This window comes from Narcine bancroftii, chromosome 1, assembly GCF_036971445.1.
Source record: "Narcine bancroftii isolate sNarBan1 chromosome 1, sNarBan1.hap1, whole genome shotgun sequence".
In the NCBI taxonomy this organism is placed as follows: Eukaryota; Metazoa; Chordata; class Chondrichthyes; order Torpediniformes; family Narcinidae; genus Narcine; species Narcine bancroftii.
This window is the reverse complement of record NC_091469.1, coordinates 253,742,633-253,766,862: the sequence shown is the minus strand read 5'-3', so window position 1 is coordinate 253,766,862 and position 24,230 is coordinate 253,742,633. Positions and strand designations below refer to the sequence as shown.

The 24,230-nt window shown below is 43.2% G+C and overlaps 1 protein-coding gene across 6 annotated transcripts in view; it reads right to left on the bottom strand.

Moving 5' to 3' along the window:
* The window catches only part of pdhx (pyruvate dehydrogenase complex component X), a 236,418-nt gene that overhangs the window by 56,290 nt on the left and 155,898 nt on the right, over nucleotides 1-24,230 (bottom strand). For 5 of the 6 annotated variants that reach the window (XM_069895573.1, XM_069895582.1, XM_069895612.1 and 2 more), the window contains exon 7: nucleotides 13,067-13,214. The exons of the other annotated variant lie outside the window; for it this stretch is intronic. In XM_069895573.1, the coding sequence (XP_069751674.1) occupies nucleotides 13,067-13,214 (148 nt within the window). The remainder of the gene's footprint in view (nucleotides 1-13,066; nucleotides 13,215-24,230) is intronic. 6 annotated transcript variants of the gene reach the window in all.

The window sequence follows — 24,230 nt, the reverse complement described above, 5'->3', positions numbered from 1 at the left end:
AAAATATGCCTCAAATGTAAAGGTAGTAGTTAATGAGAATCTCAATTTCTCCCAGCTAGTTGACATTGTAGTTGGACAGAATAAAACAATTGTGATTAAAGTAGGATTGGTGGGACTTGCTGGGCTGATGGGCGTGTTTTGTCACTCCATAACACCATACATGACCCTTACCCCAGAAGAATTATGCAGAAAACTCAGAAACAAATCATGGATAGTGTGACAATCCTTTGGAAATTAACTTTATACCAGAGGCTGGCAGGCTTCAAACGAGATGGCGGGAAATGATGACGTTGATTTAAGTTCTTGGTCAACTTCTGGAGTCTGTCATGATCTCAGGTGGGCTGCACTTTGTTGGCTGTGACTGTCATTGAGCCTTCAAATGGAAGTCCTGGATGTGCATGCATGAGACTTAACCACGGGGCTCCAGGCCAGGAGCAGAGACAAAGGGGAAGATAACCCCCCCCCCATTGTTTTCCTTTAGCTTTATGTTTTTTTAATTATTTCTGTGCTTTGGTGTGTGTATTTAAAAAAAACCCAACTATTTTAACCTAATTTAATTTGGTTACAGTCTCTGGGATTGTAGAAATTGACAAGAAGCGAGGCGAGGCCTGCAGCTCTTGAAGTTATGCCAGGGCCGTTCTGTGAGCAGAACTTCCACATGACAATGCCCATGCATTAGAAACTGTCCGGCCTTTGCTGCTGGACCTGAGAGCATGGACAACCAATTAGATCATCCCTTCCTATCCAGTCCAGGACTAGGACCGTTCGGTTCGATCAACAAAGATTGATGGATGAATGATGAAAATTGAAAAGTTAAACAAATGAAAGACACCAAATTATATGCCATAAAAGAAAACCATTGACCTTCAAGACCTACACCATAGAAAATGCATTGAAGGCCACAATGACAGATATATGGACTGGGGCAAGTCACACGTCAGGGTAAAAGCATTTCAAAGACAAAAGATGTATCGAATGGTGTACTGTGGTATTTCTGAATTCATGAATTTGGAACATAATGTTGAAATTTATCAAAAATGGTAACATTGAGCGGACATGGCAAACTCTGACTGTAAAATAATACAGGGATAAAGGCCAGAAATATGTAGATTCACTTGGATGTAGAATGAGTGGCAGCACCACTGTTTTTTGACACTCCACTGTTAGTGGAATATGAAATAAAAGGGAGAGGTGTCATGCTGTCAAATCAAGATGTTACCAGGGATGCAAGGGAACGGTTGTGATTGAGAAGTCAGTGTTTTATCCTTTAGGAACCAAGAAAATTAAAGGATGAGATGGAAAACCTTCATAATCATTAAAACTTGAGGCTACATTAAATACAAGTACCATAGTTTTTTGTTGTTGGAGAGACAGTGACAGAAAAAAAATAGACAAATGCATGGAAAAGAAACCAGAATCACTGTATACTGAAAGTACCAAGATTGTGAATGCTCCATCACAAATAGTTTTTCAGGCCAAAGCCATGAAACATTTAAAGAGAATTTTCTAAAATTTCATAGAAAGAGGGAGATTTAACAAGATGGAAAGTCAGCAGGGGCCCAGGAGTAGACTCAATTACGTCAGTGGAGAGAAACATTATTGAGGACAATGTGCCAAATGACTTGTTTCTCTGCTGTAGCTTGCCGGGATTCTGTGAATATTCAAAGCACTTGGCCTCTTTGTAATTTACTGGAATGAATTGCTATCATAATTATTTCTGATGACAACGTATGACATTCCTGCACATTTTCACTGAACTGCTAAAAAACAAGCTCAGGCCTGACACATCAGGTTGGCAGACTGTGCAAACAGACCCAAAAATTATGCCAAGCAATATTATGTAATGAACTGAGAGGAAATGCAATTATACCTTTTGTGAGGGACAACATTTTATACAGAACTATTAAGACGCTGATAGTCAGAGAACATAGAACACAACAGCACAGAACAGGCTCTTCGGCTCACAATGTTGTGTCGACCTACATAAACCTATTCAGCAATCAAAACATTCCCTACCTCACATCCATAACTCTCTATTTTTCTTCCATCCATGTGCCTGTTAAAGAGACTTTTAAATGTCTCTATTGTTCCAGCCTCCACCACCACCACCACCCCTGGCAAAGCATTCCAGGCACTCACCACTCTGTTTTTAAAAAAAAAATTACATCTAACTTCTCCCCTAAACTTTCCTCCCCAAAAGTACTGGCTGTCCACCCTATCTATGGCTCTCATAATCTTGTAGATCTCTAGTCATCGCTCAACCTTCTTTGCTCCAAAGACCTCTGTTAACCTGGCCTCATAAGACACATTCTCCAATCCAGGCAACATCTGTGCCCTCTTCAAAGCTTCCACATTCTTCCTGCAATGAGGCGACCAGAACTGAACACAATATTCCAAGTGTGGTCTAACCAGTGTTTTATAGAATTGCCACATTACCTCATGGCTCTTGAACTCAATCCCCCAACAAATGAATACCAGCAAACCATCAGCGTTCTTAACTACTGAACCAACCTGCGCGGCAACTTCAAGAGATCAATGGATTTGGACCCCAAGGTCCCTCTCTTCCAACACATTGCTAAGAATCTTGCCATTAACCATGTATTCCACCTTCAAAGTTGACCTTCTAAAATGTGCAACTTCACACTTATCCTGCTCCTGCTCCTGCCACTTGTCTGTTCAACTCTGCATCCTGTCTATATCCTGCTGTAACCTACGACAAGCTTCTACACTATCCACAAAACCTTCAACTTTTGTGTCATCTGAAAATTTAACAATCCACTTCTTCATCCAGGTCATGTATAAAAATCACAAAGAGCAGGAGTCCTGAAACGGATCTCTGCAGAATTCCATTAGTCACTGACCTCGAGAGAGAATATGCTCCATCTCCTACTACCAACTGCTTTTTGCAAAGAAGCCAATTCTGAATCCACAGAATCAATGTTCCAAGTATCCCGAGCCCCATGACTTTCTGAATGGGTCAACCTTCAAAATTGGAAACCTAGAATTTTTATGGAAAGGAGAATTAGCAAGAGTAGTGATGCATAAATTGACCTGGCAGTTTGCTTTGGGAGGTTTGCAATCACCTAATTTTTAAAATTATTATGAAGCAGCTCAATTAAGATTTATTAATCGTATGTTAGATATTTTGAACCCTCCTAGTTGGGCTAGGGTGGAATTGGTTGCGATATTGGAACCTTGTCCCCATCAGTTTGTATTTAAATGGAATACTGTCTTACTATAGAAATATAATGTACCAATTTTGAAACATTTATTAGAAATTTGGACTAAAAGGAATTTATTAATAGGATCAAAAGGTAGTTTATCAGTTCAAACCCCAATATATTAAAATAAATCGATTCCTTTTTCATTGCATAATAGAGTTTTAGAAGATTGGTGGATTAAAGGAATAAAAAGATTGCAGGATTGTTTTGAAGAAGGTGAATTTTTATCATTTAATCAGCTTAAAGAGAAATTTGGGATATTATAGAATTCTCTGTTTATTATCAAATTAGGGCATTAGTGAAAGATAATTTTGGAAGAGAAATGAAAATTTCTAAGTTAACTAAATTTGAGTTTATGGTTTCATATTTTTTCAGATAAAGGTTTTATATCAGAAATGTGTGCAGTATTATGAGATGCAATGGTTAAAAAAAATTTAGATACATCTAGGATTAAATGGGAGCATGATTTAAGTTGTGAGATGAGTCAGGTGGATTGGGAAAATATGTGTTATGAGGGGTTGACTAAATTAGTTAATGTAAGATATAGTATGGTTAATTATAATTTTTTGCATCAGTTATATTTAACCCCTGAAAAATTGAAAAAATATGGATTTAGTAATTCAGATGTGTTTTATGTGTTAGAACATTTATACCTTCTGTTTGGTTTTGTGATAAAAGTTCATCCTTTTCTGTTTTAAAATTAGGATTTTTCTTCAAAATTCAATTTCCTTTAAGATCCAAAAATTCTTTTGTTCGGTTATTTTACTCCGTTAGTGGACTTGGGGTTGGATAAGTTTCAGACAGTGTTTGACGGTCGCTCGTAAATATATCGCTATGTCTTGGAAAGATAAAGCGGAGTTAAATGTAGTTCGATGGCATAATGAGTTGAAGTCGTGTATCTATATGGAGAAAATAACATATAATTTACATAATAATTATGATTATTTTGTTAAGATGTGGACACCATATATGAAGAATATGAATTTAGTAATATTGTAAATTACTGAACGTTTGTGTTTATTTTTAACTTTCCTTGAGGGATCTGTTGTGGGAGGGGGGAGGGGATGGGTCTGTTTTACTGTTTTATTATTAGACTACGTATTCTGTAAAAGTCTGTTTATTTTTATTGAAAAAATACTAAATAAGGTTAAAAAAAAAATAATTGGAAACCTTGTCAAATGCATACGAAAATCCATATACAGTACACCACTTCTACCACCCTATCTGCATTGATTTCTTTCGTCACTTCCTCAAAAAACAAGTAGGCTTGTGAGCCATGACCTACCCCTCACAAAGCCATAATTCCCAGGATACTTTCTATTGCCTTTTTTAAACAAGGGGACTATTTGGCATTCTCCAATCTTCAGGTGTCTCCCCCACGGCCAGGGAGGAAGCAAAGATAATTGCCAATGCCCTCCTAGAGTAGTATCTCATCTGGTCCCAAGGGCTCATCAATTTGAATGTATTTAAGAAGATCCAGCACTTCCTCTTTCTTAAGATGAACATGGTCCATGTTCTATACTGGCCTCACACAGAAGCAAAGTATTCATCTAGGACCTCCCCTACCTCCATAGGCAAATGTCCTCTCCTTTATCCTTAAGCTGCCCTTCCTTCCCAGTCAATGGAAAGTTTAAGTTAAGTTCTGTTTGTTTACTTTCACATGTACCAAGATGCAATGATATTTTGTTTTGAGCACAGTCTAGTTAGACACCTCACTCATGGTACAAGAAAGACACAGTACTGTAAAGAAGTCCAGAGTTTCAGAGAGAGGTCAGTTGATAGCGAGCAAAGGCAGAATTTTACTATTTTGAGGTTCATTCAGGAGTCTGATAACATTGGGAGAGAGACTGACCTTGAACCTGGTGGTGTGTCATCTCATACTCGTGAATCTTTTTCCTGATGGGAGATGAAGAGAGTGTGGCCGGGGTGGGATGAATCTTTTAATATCTTGGCTGCTTTTCCAAGACAGTGGTGGGATAGATTGAGTTGATGGAGGGGAGGAGAATGTGTGTGATGGTCTGAGCCACATTCACATCCCTCTACAGTTTCTTGCATTCTTGGGTGGAGCAGATCCTGACAGGAAGATTTAAATGGTGCATCTGTGGATGGTAAAGGATGCAGGTGTCATGCCAAATTTCCTCTGGCTTCTGAGGAAGTGGAAGCCCTGGTGCAATTTCTTCACCGTTACATCGAAGTGGGCGAACCAGGACAAGTCACCAGTGTCCACTATTTTCTCTTTAGCACTATTGATGCAGGTGAGGGAGTGAGCTCCACCCCTCCTCTGGGTCTAAAATTAGTTCTTTGATCTTCCTGACATTGAGGGAGAGGTTGCTGTGCTGGCATCAAGCCAGTAATCCCTGCATTTCTCTTCTGTACTCCGACTCATCAATGCTGGAGATCCACTCAACAACAATGGTGTCTGTCATCCGTGAATTTATAGATGGTGTGGGAGTGGTGTTTTGCCCACAATGGGTGTAGAGGGCTGAGTACCCAGTTTGTAAGACCCTGATGTTGAGGATGATTGTGAAAGAGCTGCTGTCACCAATCCTCATTGACTGCGGCCTGCGAGATAGGAGATAGTGGATCTAATTGTAGAGGTTTGTTTCTTTGTAGTACCACATGTTATTTTCTCTTCAGAAGCAAGGGCTGGAACCCGGTGATGCTTGGAGTGGAAGACCTGGTCCTTGTTGTACCCAAGGGATAGCCCGATGCCAATGGGAGCATGGTCTCATTTATGCAGAAACTGCATCAAGGTGCATGAGTGCAGTCCTCGAGGGAGCAGAATTTTAATCTCAAGGATAACAGGGAGATATCAATTCCATCCATAGTGATGAAACTCAGCTGAATAGCACAAAGAGAATTCTCACACCTTGGTTATAAAGCAACAAAGAGCCGAACTAGGCAGCAGGTGATAGCTGCTGCAGAAGGGCCATCAGAGACGAGAGGCCTGGAGGCCTGGGAAAGTTTGCTGGAGGCAATTTTTTCTGCCACAGCTGTTTAATTCTCTGTTTTATTAATAGTGAAGCTTTGAGTGGAGGGACATACACAATGATCAGGAACCAATACAGCCACCCAAAAGCTATTTTGAGGAATAGGAGTTGAAATAGAGAAATACATTTGCTTTATTGAATGGAATTGCTAATTGTCACCTACACTAACATTTTTAATTTATTTGCAACACAGTAGATGTCGATTCCAGCCATTGGAAGGGTGGGAGGAAACCAGAGTACCTGGGGAGCTTTGTTTTACATACTATCCCGGTACGTCAACTCATACTAAAGTGCAGCAGTTCTTTTTACTATATATTCAAGAGACTTTTGATTAGGTTCCCCCTCAGTACACGTTAGTCAAATGGCAGATTTCATGGCCTCTTTTTCTTTTTAATCCAGGCGAAGATGCAGACAATATAAAGTAAAGGAAGGCAAGTGATACCAATCTGCAAAGCATGTTTTTAAGTCCACCAATAATGAGCGCAGAAGGGGAACTTAATCAATTAAAAATCTAAAGGCAACAGAAAGTAATTACAACATGTTTGAGAAGGTTCAGAGAAAGCACTTAAATTGTTTATTGCTGTTGCGAGAACATTCTCCTTCTTCACCACTTTATCCGGGGATTTTCTTTGCTTTATCTGGTCCATTCTTTAATTATTGTCTATTGTTGAGGTTTATATTAAATAAAAAGAACACACCTTGGTTAGAAAGTAATGAAAATTACAAGTAAATTCTCAGCAAGGCTGCTGACTGCGAGATTTCCTCAGGCCACATATGTTTAATAGTGTATGAGGTACAAGCTAACACAAGGTTTGTACACAATCTAATAATGAGAGGGGTTGGGGCTTATACAGAATTTAACTGTATAAGATCACTCAATTTCATGGTGTATATGGGCCTCACCCAGTCTAATAGTACAAGTATAAAATTAAACAAGACCTACAAATGTGTGAGAGGTAGCGGTCACAAAAAGTCCAGCGAGGGTGATGTGCTGAGTTTACAGATTCCTGATTTAGGTTGCAGCAATTAACAGAAGCATTTTGAAATGGCATCAGCAACCAGAAGCTTAAGTGAACATTGGAATTACTGCATCAACACACTGTGAATCTGAACTCAAATAGCAGTCTCTAGGGACAAACAATGGACTCTTACCCTAGAGCCTGAGCAGCTTATTAAGTCTGTACTCTAGAAAAAAAGGTTATCATAAATTGATTAAAAAGGAAGCATTAAAATGTCTAACAAAGGAAAAGTCCATTTCCACACAAGTCAAGAACTGACAAATGTGTGCTGAAAAAAAACCTCTCTGTTCAGCTCTTGACTGAACAGTTGTTCAACATGAACAGGCAGCTCCAGAAACAAGTGCATGGGTTAGCCTGGATAACATGATTTCCACAAGACTTACATTGGATGACTCCGCTCTTTACTGGAGACAAAACAAAAATGACCCGGGGTGGAGGGTGGTAAACTAATGATAGGCTTTGGGGATATGAGTGCTTTATCAGCTTAAACTCGGTGCTGAGGTTTGGAAAAAAAAACGTGGCTCAAGTTGCTATTCTCAATTAGCAGTGTATTAAAAGAGAATGTCTTATCAAAGATGCCTTTACCCTGAACTCATGTACTTCAAGAAGGTGGGCAAATCGGGGGGGCGTGGCAAGATGGCGTAGGGAGCGGACGTGCCTTCCCGGTCTCCCCCAGGCAGTTATATAAATACCCGTTTTAAGAATATTTCTTTTCTGTTAAAAGTCTTTGCTTTGTTTATCAATTGTTTTTAGTTTAAAATGGCAACAAAGATTAAGGAAAATAGAGTTCAAGTACAGAACGAAACTACACTCTCCGACTTTGGAAGAAACTCGGCCTACTTGCCCACACAGAACCAAGGAGTCAAGGCTGGAATCTTCTTAAGAACGGAGCTCATTAATTGGACTGTCGGATAAACTGGCCTTGGACACCCCTCTGAAAGATGGTGATGAATATTGATTTGAAATGTTTTATGAAGATAAATTGCAGTAATTGGCATTGGTTGCCCGTGAGTTTTAAAAATCTAGATAACATTAAAGTTTATTAGTGATTTTTTTTGGATGGAATATCGGAAGGATGAACTTATTATCTATAAATACAGAACAAAATTACATTCTTTGACTTTGGAAGAAATTTGACCTATTTGCCCAGACAGAGCCGGAGTTGGTGCTGGAATTTTCTCAAGAACAGAACTTATTAAAGTTGATTTCGGACTCCTTTTTGAAAGATGGCGACGAATGTTGATTTGAAATATTTTAAATATTTTCTGAAGATAAACATATATATGGAACTCCTTGACCTGCAATAAGGTTTATCAGTGATTTTTTTTGGATGGAATATTGGAAGAGTGAATTTATTATCTGTGAGTATGCATACATTGCAAACAGATTTTAATAGTTTTGAAAAGGTTTTTTTTTAAACTAAACAACAAGATCAGTTTAATATTGAGAAAATTGGAAAAAACGGAAACTTTATTAAATTTGGAAACTCAGTAGAAAGAAACTATGAACAAGATTGATGATTTATAAAATTAAAGTCGAAGGAGCAATGTCCAAGAAGAGTTAAAAATTTTGAATAAGTTTTTCTTGAAAATAAACAATAATTTCAACTTAACATTGAGAAGATTGACAAAGTGGAAAATTTGATATTAAATTGGGAAACATAGAAGAAAGAACTTATGAATAACATTGATGCTTTAGAAGATCAAGACCGAAGGAATTATGTTCAAGAAAATTTTAAAAGATTTGAAAAAACTTTTTTTGAAAGTAAGCTACAAATTCAACTTGAGACTGAGAAGAATGGAAGATTCGGTGTTGAACTGGGATGTTCAGAGGTGTTTTAATTCAGTGGATGAAATTCAGGAAAACTTGAAAAAAAATTAAAAAAAAAAGCTTTTATTGATTGTAAACAATGTTTAACTCAGTGTTGGGAGGGTGGAAAGGGTTTCAAAAAAAAGAGTTTATGAATAAGATTGGTTAAATTGATGGACCGGGGTTTTATGGATACAAGAAATGATGATTTTTCGGTTTATACGTGTATTTTGTCTGCCTGGGGGGAGGGGTGGGGGAGAGGGGGTGGTACTTCTGCTCCCGAAAGTCATATGCCACTTGTGGTTTATACCACACCCATTTGGGTTTTTGGGAATTAACCACCACAAGGTGGTTTCCTAAGGGGTTAGGGGAGGTGGGGGGGGTGAAAATTTGAAAATTATTTAATATCTATTATGTAATATACTAAGTCAATTTGAAATGAATGTATGGAGATACTATAAATAAATTTCAAAAAAATAAAAGAAGGTGGGCAAGTCCATATTTTAAGTGTCTTGGCTATTAAGTTTCATGCTCATGGAGATTTGTCTTTGTTTAACATAAGTTCATTTCTTCAGGCATTAAAGACCTAAAGACACAGGGCATCTCCTATTTGTTGGTTATGTTGCAATACTGGCAGGCACCAGTGGCCAAGCATTGAGTAAACTTCCCTCTCAACAGGTACACACAAGTCAGAAGACGTGGTGAACAAAAGGCATGGATGTTGGGATCCTAAGCAGAGAAAGAACTGTTGGAGGAGCTCAGCAGGTCAGACAGCATCCATGGATAGAAATGGTCAGTTAACGTTTCTGGTCCGGACACATCCAGAAGACATGAGGACTTGTGTGTATTGAACTGGACCCCCAGCAGCTGCAAACCTGCTTGTTAATCACGTTCATGTATCTCTGTTTATTCACGAAACCTTTATTATAGTCCTTCATCTTGCACTTAATCACTCCTGTCATCCATCCCATAATGGACCTTCCTTTTATTGTCTCCTCGCAACTGCCTTCTTTGTATCCTAACTTTTTCCCAGCTAAAGGTAGTAGGTTGCCAATCAGAAACATTAACTCAGTTCTTCTTTCCTTATAAGTTGCCCAATCTGCTCAATGCTTTATCTGTTTTTATTTCATATTCCCAGCATCAACGATATTTTGTTTTTATAAACAAATACAGCCTTAGTCAAAATATGTTTGGTGTACAAATTCAAGACTGAGAGGTGAGCTAAAAGAAGTGTTTAGATTTATGATAGTAAAACCAAGGAGAGTATTTTCACTTGTGTGGAAAGGCAACAAGTATTGCTGGCAAAGGCAGATTAAGACATCAGTGCGCAAATTCCCAATTGGCCAAGGTGTCATGTGCTATTAGAGATGCCTTTGTGATCAGGGGCCTCTTTCTCACATGGTTGCAGAGCAAATCAAATTGGTCTGGGAGGACTGAGTGAGCGGGGGAGGGGGAGGGGTTCGGGGAAAGAGGTGGGAAGGGAAGACTGGAAGAGCATCCAATTTCTGTTAAACCCCCCCCCCGCCTCTCTATCTTTCTCTATCCCTCCAACTCCCCAACCCACTTCCTCTCCTATCAAAGCTATCATCTCCCCCATTACCTTAGCTTTCTTCACCCTCGCTCCCATTTCCATGACCTGTTAGCCTGTGCTCCTCTCCTTTACCCCTCCTCTCCTCTCCACCTCCTCCCTTCCCCCCCACCTTTTTAATCAGACCTCTATTTGCTTATACCTGACAACGGGTCCAGGGCTAAAACTTTGTGACCCTTTACTTCTTATGGATGCTACTGACCTGCTTAGTTTCTTCAGCATGGTATGTATTGCAGAATGGGAAATGATTGGGGAAGTTGGGAAGAGAAGTCCAGGAGGAGATAGGAACAGAGGTAGAAAGAGGAGTCAGCATGCAGCAGGTGGATTTGAAGGATAGACAAGTTAGTATAGATGGTAGATCAGTTAGCAGTGATGAGCAGGAGATCTGGGAAAAGAAGGGTGCAGCAGACAGCAATTAGAATTCAATGTCACCCATGAAAATAAACGCAAACACTTCTTTTAATGTCTCTGTTTAGCATAAAGATATTGGAATCAAACTTCTGAGACAATAGCACTCAATTTGAAGATGTCAGGTGTATTTCTCATTTAATACACACATCTACAAGAATTGAGATTGGCTAGATTCAGACAGAAGGCTTCATTTATAATCGGGGGCATGATTATCATAGCAGTTAGTGCAACCCCAGCGAGTGGGATTCAAATCTGGCGGTGTCTGCAAGGAATTTAGACGTTCTCCCCATGTCTGCGTAGGTTTCCCTGGGTTCCTCCCACCTTTAAAAATGTTTGCGAGTTGTAGGTTAAATGAAAATAGTGGGGCGGCACAGGCTTGTGGGCTGGAAGTGCCTGCTCCAGTGTTATATGTCTAAATTTAAAATTTTGCCAAACAAAGGCATCTTTTCTTTTGATTTAAATTGCTTCTATATTACCAAAGAATTATTCTTATCTTGACTTACATAGAAGCAATTGTGTTGCAGTAGAATAAAAATAGAACTGTGTAGCATCGGAATAGGCCCTTCAGCCACAGTCTGCACTGAACATGATGCCAAAATGATCTAAAATTTTCGTATTGTTTCGTATAATGAGTTCACTGAAGACTTGGTTAATTAAAAAAACAACTGTATTGAACGGTTGTAGTAAAACACAAAAGTCTGCAGACACCGTGATTCAAGTAAAAATATAAAGCTGGAGAAACTCAGCCGGTCAAACAGTGTCCTTTATATAGCAAAGATAAAGATAGAAAACCAACATTTTGGGTAAGAGCCCCTGATAAAGTACCTTGATGAAAGGTTCAAACCTGAAATGTTAGCTGTGTATCTTTTACCTTTGCAATATAAAGGACACTGTTTGACCTGCTGAGTTCCTCTGGCATTGTATCAAGCAGTTGTGGCAACCGTTACTCATCCCTTTCAAATATTTCACCTTATAACAAATTGTACTTCCTGAAAGATAAAACTGGTGAAATAATCTTATCTCCCCATCTCATTGACCACATGTGGGTAAGAAACTAAAGCAACTCATCTTGGTTGCAGTTTGTAAGACACATAATCCTGTACAGTTTGCTTCAGGTGACAGTTATTTACCACAGGAGCTTGAGGCACATCAGATAAACCATCTTAAGGACATAAAATCTTAATGCAATTGAAAACCTAAAATCTGGAGATGCTGGAAATCTGAGATAATCACTGAGTATGTTGGAAATGCTCATCAGTTTGGGCAGTTTCTGTGGAATGAGAAACATTTCAGGTCTCAATAGTGTCACCAAATCTGCTGACCAGGATTGTGCTATTTCTTGCTAAACATCACCTTTGCGAGGCAGAGGTCAACGCCAGCTGACACCTTTCTGTATCTGCCCCTGAACTGTGGGCCCACTGCTGAGCACCAGGTCATTGACTCCCAGTAACACAATGACCTCTGACAATGCACCCTCCAGAGCCCCAGCTTCATAATTTCCCAATCACCTCCTCCCCAAGATCCACAAGTAGGCCTGTCCCAGAAGGCTCATTGTTTCAATCTGATCTTGTCCCTCAGCAGTAGTACAATAATGATGAATAAACAATAAATAAGACAACAATGTAGACAGCATTGTTACAATAACACAAGTGGTGCAGGCCTCCTTGATATAAATGTCTTTGAGTATGGAAAGCATAGATCACCCTGTGTGAACACTCATTTGATGACCATTTTTAAAAAATGCTCAAATATCACATCCTCTTTTCACACGGATACATGGATAGGTTGGATTAGAGCGATACAAACCAAACACATACAGGGGAATATTTTGGTCAGCGGAGACAATAGGGTTGAAGGGTCTGTTTCAATGCTGTCTATCTCTATGACTCCCATATTTTTTAATCTAATGCGTTTTACCTGATGGTTGCCGCAGCTGCCTGATGGTTCCCAAGGATTAGAAGACAAATAACTGTGGAAGGATGCACGAAAACCAACTGAAGCCATTGCCAGATTAATAGTAAGACCAACCTATGGCTAGTTGTTTCTTTGTCTTCAAGACTTGTTCAATATTACAGTCAATACTAGCATATGAATGAGGGACAGTGGACTTGGATTCCGTCAGTCTCTGTGCAATGACTCGCCGAACAGTACTAGCAGGAATTTCAGTGAACGTGCCCTGAAAGCAATGGGAAACAATGTAAATTGCCAAGTAATAAAGAATTTAAATGTACACGATATAGTTAATGTCAACAGAATGCTTAACAACCAACAGAGATGTTAAGTAGGCAAAAATATCTGTCAAATTTAACCACTAACGTTGATAGGGAGGGTAAATTGCATTAAAATTAATGTCTTCCCAAGGATAGAATACTTATTTCAATCATTACCAATTCCCTTAACAGAGAAATTCTTTAATGAACTAAATTCTTGTGGAAAGGGGGGAAACTGAGGATAGCGTTAGATAAATTAACAGAGAGGTACAACCAAGGTGGTTTGCAGTTACCAAACTAAAAATTATTATAGAGCAGCACAATTAAGGTATTTAGCAGATTTTTAGCAGGCAAGGGAAAAACCAGACTGGACTAAGATAGAACTAGATAAAATAGGGGAGAAGGTACCGGAACATATAGTTTATGAGTGGGATGAAAAGCTGGTGCAATATAAAAGCTCATCAGTACTGCATCATTTACTCAATATATGGAAGAAGATCCACTTAGAAAGGAAAAAAAAACGAATTACCAAATACCAAAATTACCACTGATGCAAAATCCACTAATCTTTTTTACAATAGATAACCTTTTCTTTAGAGAATGGGAGAGAGAGGAAAGAAATCAAAAGAATAAAAAATTGTTTTTTGGGAAATAATTTATTAACATTTGAACAGTTGAAGTACTAATATGGAATAACTCATGGTGCAATGTTTGCATACCATCAACTGAAAGCCGACTTAAAGGATAAATTGGGAAACAGACTGAGATTACCAGAAGGAAGCAGCTTTGAATATGTGATTACAGAAACAGTGATAATAAAAAGAATTATAACGAACATGTACATCAAGCTGCAAGAGAAGGAAAATTATGAAATAAGCTATAAACCCAAACAAAAGTGGGAAAAAGATTTAAGCATAAAGATAAAAAATGAAACATGGGAAAAGTTATGCTCTGTAACTATGAAGAATATAATAAACACAAGGTTACGCATGATATAGTATAATTGGTTACACAGGTTATATGTTACACCCCAAAAGTTAAAAAAATGGGATCCAACATTATCAGATAGATGTTTTCACTGCTGTAAGAAGGAAAAGGGAACAACAGTACATGCAATTTGGGCATATGAGAAAGTGAAAAAGTTTTGGGAAGATCTAAATCAGGTATTAACATACCAAAAAATCCAGAGATCTTTCTTCTAAGTAATATAAGAAGTAAGGAATTAGGCCTCAAATTGGATGAAGCGCAAAAAAGATTTATTATGATAGCCTTAGCAGTAGCAAAAAAATGTACAATGTCGACTTGGAAAATGGAAGAGAGCATGAGAATACAGCAACGCTACATGGAAATGAATAAATATTTTCCATTGGAAAAAATAACATATAATTTAAAAAATAAAGTCACATTATTTTAACAAATTTAGGAACCATACATGGAACACAACAGAGAGGGCAAACCGCGGACCTCCACCCCCTAAAATGATAAGAAGACAAAACGACCTGATCCAATGTGTAAAAGTAGATGAAACAATTTTCTTGTTTATTTTCATTGTGTGATGACATTGTTTAATGGTTTTATTGTATTGTATATGTTGAACATTTAATGGGTTTGGAGGAGGGTGGGAAGGAGGGGGGGAAGGTAGGGGGAAAAAAAGGGGAGAAAATGCCACTGTGTATATTTAAGAGGAAAATGTTTGTAGTTATTTGAATTGATATGGTTCACAGTGTGAAAATTAAAAAAAAATTAATAAAAAATTAACAAAGCCATGAGATACATCATCAGTTATCCATTTTGATAATGTTGACTGAGAAAACACCTCAGCTGTGCTTAGGCAGGACAGACCAGAGTACTTGTCTGCTGAGGCTAAATGGGTGGAGCAGAGGAACGAGAAAGGTATGACCGCACTCATGAGGTTGTATAATAGACCACCCTATAGTCAATGAGAATTGGAGGAGCAAATCTTTAGAGTGATAGCAAACTTAAGGAAACATAAGGTTGTGATATGAGATTTTATTTCCACGTGTTGACTGAGACTCCCATACTTTAAAAGGGCTGGATGGCTTGGAGTGTGTCAAATGTATTCAGGAAATTCAATTTCCTACAATTGATTTTCTAAATCAATATATAATTGGCAGCGGCCCCGATCCGGGCAGGAGCAAGGGGGAGACGGCGGCCCCGGCCTCGGTCGAGTGAGGCAGGCGGAGGCCCCGATCCGGGCAGAGAGTGGGAGGCGGCGGCCCCAGTCTGGGCACAGAGAGAGCAGCAGCGGCCCCGGCCCCGGTCCGGGCGAAGGGTAGGCAGCAGCGGCCCCGATCCGGGCAGGAGCAAGGGGCAGACGGCGGCCCCGGCCTCGGTCGAGTGAGGCAGGCGGAGGCCCCATTCCGGGCAGAGAGTGGGAGGCGGCGGCCCCAGTCTGGGCACAGAGAGAGCAGCAGCGGCCCCGGCCCCGGTCCGGGCGAAGGGTAGACGGCGGCGGCCCCGATCCGGGCAGGAGCAAGGGGGAGACGGCGGCCCCGGCCTCGGTCGAGTAAGGCAGGCGGAGGCCCCGATCCGGGCAGAGAGTGGGAGGCGGCGGCCCCAGTCCAAGCACAGGGTGAGCTGCGGCGGCCTCGGCCCCGGTCCGGGCAGTATGGACCGACCTAAGAGGGGAGGCAGACCCCTCCAGCCCGGGTAAGAAACCTGCATAGGAGAAGGCCACTCCGATATAAAACCTACGACCCAAGGACCTCGCTGCCACGTCCCAGCTTGCTTGGCCACGGCACACGAACCATGGGTGTAAAGGGTGGGGCCAGTACTGCGCACACTGCACTCCACCTAAAAGCTCCTTTGCGCAGGCCCGAGGACAGGTCCACGTCCTCCCCCTCAACGTCCTCCCCCTCCACGTCCTCCCCCTCAAAAGATGCTCACAAACTCAAGCTAGCATGCTGGAACATCAGAACCATGCTAGACAAGGCTGACAGCCACCGACCTGTACGTCGGTCTGCCCTCTTTGCACAAGAACTCCTCAGACTTGACATCGAAATAGCCGCTCTTAGTGAAGTCCGCCTGGCAGATGTAGGCAGCCTCCAAGAACGTGGCGCGGGCTACACACTCTACTGGTCTGGCAAGCCTTCGGATGAACGACGCCTATCTGGTGTAGGCTTCATGGTCAAGAGCTTCATTGCCTCCAAACTCGAAAACCTTCCGACAAGCCTCTCGGACCGAATCATGTCCATGCGACTCCCCCTTCAAAACAAGCGTCGCATCACCCTCATCAGTGTCTATGCTCCAACCCACCAGGCGGAACCAGCAGAAAAGGACAAGTTCTACACCGACCTGCGCAACCTCATCCAACGCACCCCTACAGCCGACAAGGTTGTCATCCTGGGCGACTTCAATGCTCGTGTCGGCAAAGACTCAGAAACCTGGCCAGGAATCCTGGGCAATCATGGCGTCGGCAAGTGCAACGACAATGGGCGCCTCCTGTTGGAGCTCTGTGCAGAACAGCGGCTTGTCATTACAAACACCCTTTTTCAGCAGAGGGACAGCCTTAAGACCACCTGGATGCATCCCCGATCCAAACACTGGCACCTCCTGGACTACATCCTGGTGCGAGAAAGTGACAAACGAGATGTGCTCCACACCAGGGTCATGCCTAGCGCGGAATGCCACACTGACCACCGGCTGGTTCACTGCAAGCTCAACCTTCACTTCAAGCCAAAGCCCAGGAACAGTAAAGCCCCCAGAAAGAGGTTCAATGTTGGAAACCTGCAGTCAGACGAAGCGAGAGGAAACTTCCAGGCAAACCTCAAAGCAAAGCTCGACGATGCAACCCGCCTCACGGACCCGTCCCCTGAAACCCTCTGGGATCAGTTGAAGACTACCATACTGCAATCCACTGAAGAGGTACTGGGCTTCTCCTCCAGGAAAAACAAGGACTGGTTTGACGAAAACAGCCAGGAAATCCAGGAGCTGCTGGCAAAGAAGCGAGCTGCCCACCAGGCTCACCTTACAAAGCCGTCCTGTCCAGAGAAGAAACAAGCCTTCCGTCGCGCATGCAGCCATCTTCAGCGCAAACTCCGGGAGATCCAAAATGAGTGGTGGACTAGCCTCGCAAAACGAACCCAGCTAAGCGCGGACATTAGCGACTTCAGGGGTTTCTACGAGGGTCTAAAGGCTGTGTACGGCCCCTCACCCCAAGTCCAAAGCCCGCTGCGCAGCTCAGACGGCAAAGTCCTCCTCAGCGACAAGATCTCCATCCTCAACCGATGGTCAGAACACTTCCAATCTCTTTTCAGTGCCAACCGCTCAGTCCAAGATTCCGCCCTGCTCCAGCTCCCTCAACAGCCCCTAAGGCTGAGCTGGATGAGGACCTCACCCTGGATGAGACATATAAGGCAATCGAACAACTGAAAAGTGGCAAAGCAGCAGGTATGGATGGAATCCCCCGAGAGGTCTGGAAGGCTGGCGGCAAAACTCTGCATGCCAAACTGCATGAATTTTTCAAGCTTTGTTGGGACCAAGGAAAACTGCCTCAGGATCTTCGTGATGCCACCATCATCACCCTGTACAAAAACAAAGGCGAGAAATCAGACTGCTCAAACTACAGGGGAATCACGCTGCTCTCCATTGCAGGCAAAATCTTCGCTAGGATTCTACTAAATAGAATAATACCTAGTGTCGCCAAGAATATTCTCCCAGAATCAAAGTGCGGCTTTCGCGCAAACAGAGGAACTACTGACATGGTCTTTGCCCTCAGACAGCTCCAAGAAAAGTGTAGAGAACAAAACAAAGGACTCTACATCACCTTTGTTGACGTCACCAAAGCCTTCGACACCGTGAGCAGGAAAGGGCTTTGGCAAATACTAGAGCGCATCGGATGTCCCCCAAAGTTCCTCAACATGATTATCCAACTGCACGAAAACCAACAAGGTCGGGTCAGATACAGCAATGAGCTCTCTGAACCCTTCTCCATTAACAATGGCATGAAGCAAGGCTGTGTTCTCGCACCAACCCTCTTTTCAATCTTCTTCAGCATGATGCTGAACCAAGCCATGAAAGACCCCAACAATGAAGACGCTGTTTACATCCGGTACCGCACGGATGGCAGTCTCTTCAATCTGAGGCGCCTGCAAGCTCACACCAAGACACAAGAGAAACTTGTCCGTGAACTACTCTTTGCAGACGATGCCGCTTTAGTTGCCCATTCAGAGCCAGCTCTTCAGCGCTTGTCGTCCTGCTTTGCGGAAACTGCCAAAATGTTTGGCCTGGAAGTCAGCCTGAAGAAAACTGAGGTCCTCCATCAGCCAGCTCCCCACCATGACTACCAGCCCCCCCACATCTCCATCGGGCACACAAAAATCAAAACGGTCAACCAGTTTACCTATCTCGGCTGCACCATTTCATCAGATGCAAGGATCGACAATGAGATAGACAACAGACTCGCCAAGGCAAATAGCGCCTTTGGAAGACTACACAAAAGAGTCTGGAAAAACAACCAACTGAAAAACCTCACAAAGATAAGCGTATACAGAGCCGTTGTCATACCCACACTCCTGTTCGGCTCCGAATCATGGGTCCTCTACCGGCATCACCTACGGCTCCTAGAACGCTTCCACCAGCATTGTCTCCGCTCCATCCTCAACATCCATTGGAGCGCTTTCATCCCTAACGTCGAAGTACTCGAGATGGCAGAGGTCGACAGCATCGAGTCCACGCTGCTGAAGATCCAGCTGCGCTGGGTGGGTCACGTCTCCAGAATGGAGGACCATCGCCTTCCCAAGATCGTGTTATATGGCGAGCTCTCCACTGGCCACCGTGACAGAGGTGCACCAAAGAAGAGGTACAAGGACTGCCTAAAGAAATCTCTTGGTGCCTGCCACATTGACCACCGCCAGTGGGCTGATATCGCCTCAAACCGTGCATCTTGGCGCCTCACAGTTTGGCCGGCAGCAACCTCCTTTGAAGAAGACCGCAGAGCCCACCTCACTGACAAAAGGCAAAGGAGGAAAAACCCAACACCCAACCCCAACCAACCAATTTTCCCCTGCAGCCGCTGCAACCGTGTCTGCCTGTCCCGCATCGGACTTGTCAGCCACAAACGAGCCTGCAGCTGACGTGGACTTTTAACCCCTCCATAAATCTTCGTCCGCGAAGCCAAGCCAAAGAAAGAAGAATGTTGACTGAGAATGAAGGTTGACCTTCCTGACCTTTGAAATAGGGTCGCAGAGTTTTGCACATTATTCTGCACAAGGAGGTGGTATTTCTCATTCATAAGATTCCACCTCCAGCCAGCAGTGATTGCCCCTCTGGACTCCTCATGGAGTTAAAGCGACCACCTCTTCTTCTAAGTCTCCAGCTAAACCTGGTGCAACCAGAGGAGCAGCCATTCAAACAGAAAGGAGAAATCAACGAAGAGAAAAGTCATGCTGACTGAAAATATATTTGAGGATCATTTCAGTGTTTGAATTTACATTGAAATGTCTCAATGTTTTTACAGTATTTTTAATTAGTGTTTGTGCATGTCACTGGGCCAGTTCTCACGGACGGTTTTAACAGTTGGTGGGTATGGGAGGGTGTAGGGCGCACCAGCTGGCACAATGGCTGGGTGAGTACAGTAAGTGCCAGTTCTCAGACAGCCCTCTAGGCTGCACTAGCTGCACTGAGTGCAGAAAGCCCAGCTCCCAGCAGAGCTCCCAGTGGAACAAATAGAATGGCAGAAGATCAGGCAGCCGGCAATTTCTGGGTGAAAGAAGACATACTCTGTCATCATTTAGCACCGGAATTTAAGATCAAGATTTATTTATTGTCCTGTGCTAAAACACAAAATGTAATAATACACAAAATTTGTCAACTTTTGCTTGCCATAAAGGCACACAAAGAGGTGCCACTAGCATTGACCAGTGCCCAAACAATCAAAGAAAGAGAAGCAAAAGAGAGACTGTTCACCTCAGCGCTCCACAGTATCAGGTCCAATTTATTGGTGAACCCGATATCCGAGATCTAATCCTCAGTAATGTAAATAGGCCCTTTCAAACTGTCGTGTAAAATGGGGCTAACCGGACATTTGCCCAGTTATGTGGCAGTCATGTGGCAGCTTGAAAGGGTCCGACCAAGTCAGCGTAGTGGAATCCAAACGGGTCCTTGACCTACCTATGAGGTAGTCAAGGAACCCAGTTAAACTTACCCTGGTCGCGTCCACTGGCGGCTTGAACAGCAAAATGGCCGAACCAGTTACTTCAGTAACACCAGCGCTTGGATGCTGGCATCACAGGGAAACCCCTGGGTGAAGTGCCTGCCGCGATCGGTGGGGGGGGGTAGAGGGTTCACTGCTAGTGCCCGGGGTGGAGGGGGCGGGGGAAGATGTGACTGCCACGAGGGTGGCCCACAATCAGGGGGAGTGAGGTTGCTGCCATGGGGGGAGAGGTCGGTGTCGCGGTGGGGGGGGGGGGAGTTGTTGGGTGGTGCCACGATCAGTGGAAGAGGGGTCACTGCCGCAGGGGGAGAGGAGAGGTTGCTGCTGCGGGGAGGAGAGAAGAGGGATCGTGGGGACATCTGATGGCTAGTGGGGGAGACTTACTGATAGTTCCTCTGAGTGCATGACGCATCACTTACTGTGTCATCGCGGGGAAGGGAACCCCCTTAAATCACTGGGTTGGCAGCTTAAAAGTGCCTAATGTCCTGAGTATCAAACTGCTGAATGAACTTTAAAATAGTAACATTGTGCAGTCTTGGCTTTGTACCAACTGATCACTCTCTGTAACTGCACTTTTGCACTATATATAAATTTTAAATATAGACGTACAGTACGGTAACATGCTATTTCAGCCCACAAGCCCGTACTGACCAATTAATCTACAACCCCTAGCACGTTTCAAACAGTGGGAGGAAACCGGAGCCCCAGAGAAAACCCACGCAGACACAGGGAGAACGTTCCAACTCCTTACAGACAGCGCAGGATTTGAACCATGTCCTGATTGCTGGCGCTGTAACGGCGTTCTCTAACCGCTACACCAACTGTGCCGTCCAGGTTGTCTATGAGTTGCCTAATTGATCTGCTCAAAAATTCTTTTCTCTCAATTCCTCTGTCTCCATCACATCTACTCCCAGGGTGAGATCCTCCATTCCAGGACTCCTGATGTGCCCCTTCTTCCGTCCTCACCTTTAGTGCCATCAAATCTATTTCCCATACATCTGCCATACCACCCCCCCCTGGCCTGAGATGCAACAAGGACAGGATTCCCCTTTTCCTCACCTACTACCCCACCAACCTCTGCATCCAACATATCTTCCGCAATTTTCAACATTTACAATGCAATCATACCACCAGACACATCTCCTCTTCTCCTCACTTTCCACAGGTACTGCTCTCTCCGTGACTCCCTTGTCGATTCATCCCTTGCCAAAAATCCACCCCTCAGTATTTATCTCTGTGACTGCAGGAAATGCTAGAAGTACCCACACCTCCTCCCTCATTACCATTCAGGGTGCTATCAGTCCTTCCAAGTGAAGCAGTACTTCACTTGTAAATCTGCAAGGCTCATCTACATCTGGGGTTTCCATTGTGGCCTTCTTTACATTGAAGAGACTGAACGTAGATTGGGAGGTCATTTTGTTGAGTATAATTTTGTCTGCTGGGAACTCCCAGTGGCTATCTATTTCAATTCCATGCCTTATTCCCATACGTACATGTCTTACCATGGTCTCATGCTCTGCCAAACCCAAAAATTGGAGAAAGAACAGAAAAAAATCACAAAATTTGTTGTTTTGCGGCAGCATTAAAGTGCAAACATTTATATAAAGCAACTTATGAAATAAATAAAAATAGTGCACAAAAAGTCAAAGTGAGGCAGTGTCTTTAGTTCAATGATCATTCGGAAATCTGACGACAGCTGTCCTTGAGTCGCTGAATGCTCGTCTTTAGGCTTCTGTACCTTTTTTCCGATGGTAGCAGAATGAAGAGGGTTCTTGAGTATAGAGGCTACTTTCTTAAGACATTGCCTCTTGTAGATATCCTCGATGGAATGAAGACTGGTAACCATGATGTCACAGGCTAAGTTAACAACCCTCTGGAGAGCTCACTCTGCTCTTAATGGGCACTGGGATGATTGATGCTCTTTTGAAGCAGGTGGGAACCTCCGACTGCAGCAATGAGAGATTGAAAATGTCCATGAACACTCTGGCTCGTTGGTTGGCTCAGATTTTCAATACCTGCCAGGTACGCCGTCAGAGCCCGTCACCTTGCGAGGGTTCACCCTCTTGAATCAAGGTCTGACATCAGCCTCAGAGACAGATATCAGTGTCCTCAGCCTTTGCAGGGATTCTCGTAGGCACTGCTGGGTTCTCCTTCTCAAAGAGGGCATAGAAGGTGTTCAGCTCATCAGGTAATGAAGCATCACAGCCATATATGGTGTTTGTCCTTGCTTTGAAGGCTGTAATGGCCTGCACTCTCTGTCATAGCTGCCATGTGTTTGTCTCTAGCTTCCTCCAGAATTGCCACTTTGTTTCAGAGAGCCTTCCGCAGGTCATATCTGCACTTCTTGTAGAGATCTGGATCCTGGCTTTAAACGTCAACGATCTCACACTCAGCAGATTGCGAATCCTCTGATTCACCCATGGCATCTGATTGGGTAATTCCCAGTAAGTGCGGGTGGGCACATACTTTTCCATGCAAGTTTTGATGAAGTTGGTGACACGTCGCATATTCATTCAAGTTCAAGGATGAGTCCTTGAATGTGGTCCAGTCCACAGATTCAAAGCAGTCCTGCAGACGCTCCTCCGCCTCCCTCGACCATTCTTTCGCGTCTTCACCACTGGTGCTGTGGTCTTCAGTCTCTGCTTGTACGTCGGGAGCAGAAGTACAGCCAGGTCATCAGGCTTGCCAAAGTGCAGTCGTAGTATGGCTCGGTTGGCGTTCTTCATGGTGGTGCAGCAGTGGTTGGGTGTGTTGGCTCCCCTGGCCTTGCAATGTGACATGTTGGTGGTAGTTTGTCAGAGACTTCAGGTTGGCCTGAAAGCATCAGGATGTGCTGTCTCATGGCCGCTAATCACAGTGCTCTGTCCCTCCAGTGCTATCCTGTCGTTGGCCTGCGGCGGAACGTACACTGAGACCAGGGTGATGGCAGTGAACTCTCTCGGCAGGTATTCTGCCTGGGCACTCTCCAACCAGATGGCATTAACATCAACATATCGGGTTTCTGCTAGGCCCCTCCCCTGTCTCTCCCTTCCTCCAGCTCCTTCCCCCTTCATTCAGAAAACTACCCTATCCCTGACCATTTCTCATCTTTTTCTTTGTGCTCTGTCACCCATATCCACCTTTGACCTTTTGCCTTGTGCTCCTCCGTCACCCATTCTTCCCTCCTGCCCCCATTGTTTTATTCAGTCTGCTTGACGAGGGGCTCAGGCTCAAAATAGAGGTTATATACCTTTGTTTCCTATGGATGTTGTGTGACCTGCTGAGTTTCTTAAGCAATTTTGTGTATTACACTACAATTGCAGTGTCTGCTGACTTTCCTATTTAACTCTATTATCTTGGTATATGCAACCAAGTTTAAGTTGAACTTCAGCTTAGTGTCCCAAGCCCTAGATCCTGCTCTGCTGCACCCACATTCAGAACTACATTAACTCACCTAAAAGTTGTTGAACACTCAGAATATGTTCACAGGAATGAGACAGCAAATTGAATTGGTGTTCAAAGGGCCATCATAGCATTATATGCTCATGAAATGTGTGCAGGTGTACAGGTGACTTGGCATGAATCCCCACTTAGCTGGAGCAAGCCCCCTTCCCTCAGTTGGCACACGCATCAAAAAATCAGTATGGAATATATAAATATGACATTAAAGATGTAAAAATACACGAGTTTTCTTTGGAGATAGTTTTATTGTGAATAAAGTTTAGTTTTGGAGAGGCTGATGTTTGGAGGGAGTCAGGGAGCCAGGAGAATGAGACCACTCCTTAGTGCTGCAACCTGGCTGGCCTGGTGACAGTGAGCTATTGCTGGG